This window comes from Nipponia nippon, unplaced genomic scaffold, assembly GCF_047370975.1.
Source record: "Nipponia nippon isolate SJK-2023a ecotype South Korea unplaced genomic scaffold, ASM4737097v1 scaffold_4, whole genome shotgun sequence".
Taxonomy (NCBI): Eukaryota; Metazoa; Chordata; class Aves; order Pelecaniformes; family Threskiornithidae; genus Nipponia; species Nipponia nippon.
The window spans coordinates 36,528,958-36,533,051 of record NW_028262358.1 but is presented as its reverse complement, the minus strand read 5'-3'; the positions used below and the strand labels follow the sequence as shown (position 1 = coordinate 36,533,051).

Here is a 4,094-nt window from a genome sequence, read left to right as displayed (position 1 = left end):
CGCCGGTGGCCGCCGCCCGGGCCTGACGCGAGGCCCCGCCCAGCGCCGGCGAGGGGCAGGGCAGGGGGCCCGGCCGCCCCGCCCCGCCGTGCCCCGGGACGGGCGGGCTCCGGTGGCGGCCTGGGCGCTCCCTGCGCCCTGGCGGCGCGGCCGTTAGAGCGGGGCGGCTCTCGCGAGAGGCGGCGCCATGGGGGTGCACGGCGTCAAGGCGGTGTTCTTCGACTTGGACAACACGCTGGTCGACACGGCGGCGGCCGGGCGGCGCGCCATCGAGGAGGTACTGCCCTTGTCCCCTCGCCGCCCCCCGACGCGGGGCCCGCGGCCACCGGCCCGGCGGCGGCGGCGGCGCCGCGCGCCTCCCGTCCCCTTCCCCGCCGGCCGCGGTGCCGCCGGCCCGGCGCTGGCACGCGGCCGGAGGGCCGTCGGGGGCCGTTAACGGGCGCGGCGCGGTGCTGGGGGCGAGGGGGGTGCGCGTAGCGCACTGACGGGGGCCTCTTGTCCCTCCAAGGTGATAAACGCCCTGCAGTCAAAGCACCACTACGGTGAGGGGGAGGCGCGAGTCATTTGCGATAAGGTCCAGGCCAAGCTGCTGAAGGAGTGCCACGACCCCGCCAAGATGTGCATCACCGACCTGCGGATCTCGCACTGGGAGGAGGCGATCCAAGAGACGATCGGGGGGGAGGCGAACCGAAACCTGGCCGCCGAGTGCTATTTCCTATGGAAAACGACCCGCCTGCAGCACCTCACGCTGGCCGAGGACACGCGGGGCATGCTCACCGAGCTGCGGAAAGGGCTCCGCCTGCTCCTCCTGACCAACGGCGACAAGCAGACGCAGAGGGAGAAGATCGAAGCGTGCGCCTGTCAGCCCTACTTCGATGCCATCGTTGTGGGAGGAGAGCAGAAAGAAGAGAAGCCGGCGCCATCCATATTTCATTACTGCTGCGATCTCCTGGGGGTGCAGCCTGCAGAGTGTGTCATGGTCGGCGACTCTCTAGATACAGATATTCAAGGAGGCCTGAATGCTGGCTTGAAAGCAACTGTCTGGTTAAACAAAGCGATGACTACCCCGGTAGATACCTCCCCAGTACCTCACTATATTATTTCTTCTGTTCTGGACCTTCCAGCAGTTTTACAGAAGATGGAGCACAAAATTAATGCTAAGTTAGGAACTGACCATATGGCTAGTAGTAACGAAGCACGCTGATGGTTCCAGCATGCAATCAGAGACGTGCTGAGCTGTTAGGTGACTCACTCTTCTAAGAAATTTGACCCTAGGATTTTGAAGTCATGTGGGGTATGCTTTCTTAAACAGCAGATGGATGAATAAGCGCACGGTTGTCAGTGAAAACAGGATAGAAACAAAGAGTTAGATTAATTTAAAAGATGCAAGTGCGGTTAATTTAAAAAAACTGCCTCTGTCTGGAAATTATTTTGACGGACTGTGGCTAAAGTCTTATCTGTCTCTGACCTAAGTTGCTGGTCTCTTGTTTTTATAGTGGAAAAGAAAATTTGAATGTTTTGATCTTTCACATGCTTTGCTAACTTGCAAGTTTAGCAGAAGCTTCAGTTCAAACCTTGTTTGCAGTGTGTAAAAGACGATGAGAAAGAGAGTCTGGTACAATCTAGTAAATCTTCACAATTGATCTGCAGTTTATCTCAGGATAGTGAGAGTGAATTTTGCTATTTCTAAAACCAGAATTTATTGACAGAATTAATTATGTATCAGACCATGAGAAAATGCTCTACCTTTGATCTTTTTTCAAGTTTTCAGGTTTTAGAATTTTTTTCAGACTTTGCAGTGACTTTTCTCTTATGGAATCTGTATCTCTTGCCAAAAGTACGTAAATGTACATTAAAAATTAAAAAATAGGGGACCATTTATCAGAGGGACTTGATGGATAAGTTTTTACTTTATATTATCTTGGTGCTTCTGCGGATATGCGGTGTACTTGTAATTCGGATTATGAGTTTTGTTGGAATGTAATTGATAAAACAGGGATATTTTCAACGGTCTTCTTACTGTACTGCCATACTCTTTAAAAGTTAATATTATTGTTCTGTCTGATTTTATCAGTGAATTTTGATCAGACTTTTTGGAGAAACTGTTCTTGGTCTTGCTCAGGTGTATGACTACTCAGATTCAACTGCAGGATCGGTGCTTTTTTTGACTGTTTTAATGGCACTGCTATACAATCCCTCCTTACTCCAGTTTCTACATGTATTTAATGTCATTTACTCTGGAGAAAATGTGAGCTAGTTGTTTGTAAATGGCTTTCATGACTCTCTTCCAGGAAATTGGAAAATTATGTCATATGTATTACAGTACTGTGTACAACTTTATAATGTGTATGTGCTATTTCCACTACATGCAGGAGATGACTCTCTAAAACACGAAGATTTCTCTTTCCCAGATCACTGTCCTAATAATTTAATTTTTCTGTACTTCATATTCTTACTATATAATGGGAAAGTATTCACATATTAAATGGAAATGTAAACACTTGTTGGAAAACCTGTGTTTTTCAAAACCTATTTGCTGTATATACATTGGGCTGAGTATCTGGCCATATATGAGCAATCAAATATATGTATTATAGAATAATATTATAGAATATTATAGAATAAATCCATGACAAATCTTTTGAGAACAGGGATATTGAGCTGCTGGCAGAAGAGTGTCTGGCATGTGGGCAGCAATAAAAGATCAGCAAAAAGTGCAGAAACCTAGCAGGAAATGGGTGTGCAGAAGGAATCCTATATACAAGAAAGGATATATCCTATATACAAAGAAAGGATTCCTTTGTTTAACTTGACATGAATTTAAGTTAGTGTAGTTAAGTCTTGCATAGGATGACAGATTCAGTTTAGAGGAGGCTATTACTGATTTGAGTTAAATTATTTGGCAAAGAGTTCAGGTTGCATCAAAATATGTTGCTTCTACGTTGAGAAAAAAAAAAAGGAAATACTCATTACAGTTTGAACCCCTGTCATCCAATTGTCCCTTAAAAAAGGTAAATCAGTCCAAATCAGTCCAGGTTCTTCATGTTATCTAGCCAAGACTTTTGAGACATCAGGATCAATGAAGAGAACAGAGGCAGGCCCCACCTGTACCTTTGAGGAAATGGGCATATGCTAAAAATGATCCAGTTACAGTGGTATAGTACGTTGCCGCATGTAACATGAGCCAGTGGGACTGACTTGGCGCACCTTTGTTACTGAAGTAAGAAAGAGGCCTAAGTTCAGATCTTATTTTGCATTTGGAAGAGCATGAAAACAGTCACTGGTTTAGCTGATGAGCAAAGCGTTGCTAATAACATTCCTTATAACCAAGGATTGAGAGAAAAATAAAGATCATTGGGCCTATGAGGATTATTCTAAAAATAGAAATCTATCCAAAAGGTGAGATGGATCCCTGAAAAGCTAATGTGTTTGAAGTAACCTGGTCGTAACCATACTGTCTGGTACAAAAGCAACAACTTTGCTTACCACAGCATCCCAAAGGAGCTGCAGTGTAACTCTACATTGTTTGCACAGCATCAGGGTAATAGAACTTAGGTCAGAATGACGTTCCTGATACAGCTGAGATTTGAAATAACAAATAGTAATAATTCACAAGGATTGTGAAGGCTTGAAGGATAGATGTATATGCCAGTTTACCTTTTTTTAATAGAAGTCGAGGCTCGTATTCTCTTGCCACTGCATCATTTTGAAGTGGGATGCTGAGCCTGCTTACTGTATAAAGGGTCTCTTGTTTTAGAAGAGACTGCTCTTTGTTTTACACATGGCCAGTCGTTTTCTTCAACCTATGAATCTATGAAAAACCACTGTAAGTGAACACTCAGGTGATAGTGTGGTCCGCAGAGGCCACACCCAAGTATATTTTTTCCATTGCTGAGTACTGTAGCAGGCTGGATGTGACTACCAGTGTCCAGATAGGGCAGTAGTGTTACGGTGCTTCTGTAAAACAAGAAGAAACAGTAGAAGGGATTTCTCTATCTAGGGGTCTTAGAAGCAGTTACCCAATAGGCTGGATTAGGAATCAGGAGTATCTCTGAATACTCAAGATGTTTTTCTTGGATGGAGCTCTTACAGAA

At 45.7% G+C, this 4,094-nt stretch overlaps 1 protein-coding gene across 1 annotated transcript; it reads left to right on the top strand.

Moving 5' to 3' along the window:
- The first annotated feature begins 59 nt into the window (after nucleotides 1-59).
- Nucleotides 60-2,500, top strand: NANP (N-acetylneuraminic acid phosphatase). Its single transcript, XM_087775355.1, has 2 exons — nucleotides 60-277; nucleotides 509-2,500. Exons 1-2 carry the CDS (start codon nucleotides 188-190, stop codon nucleotides 1,202-1,204), a joined length of 786 nt encoding a protein of 261 aa, XP_087631481.1. The 5' UTR covers nucleotides 60-187; the 3' UTR covers nucleotides 1,205-2,500.
- Nucleotides 2,501-4,094: the final 1,594 nt, after the last annotated feature.

What these genes read in the sequence shown, in the direction of transcription:
- NANP (XM_087775355.1), top strand. Translation starts at nt 188, where the DNA reads ATGGGGGTGCACGGCGTCAAGGCGGTGTTCTTCGACTTGGACAACACG. An exon ending in GGCGGCGCGCCATCGAGGAG is followed by an intron (nt 278 to 508) that starts GTACTGCCCTTG and finishes TGTCCCTCCAAG; the next exon opens with GTGATAAACGCCCTGCAGTC.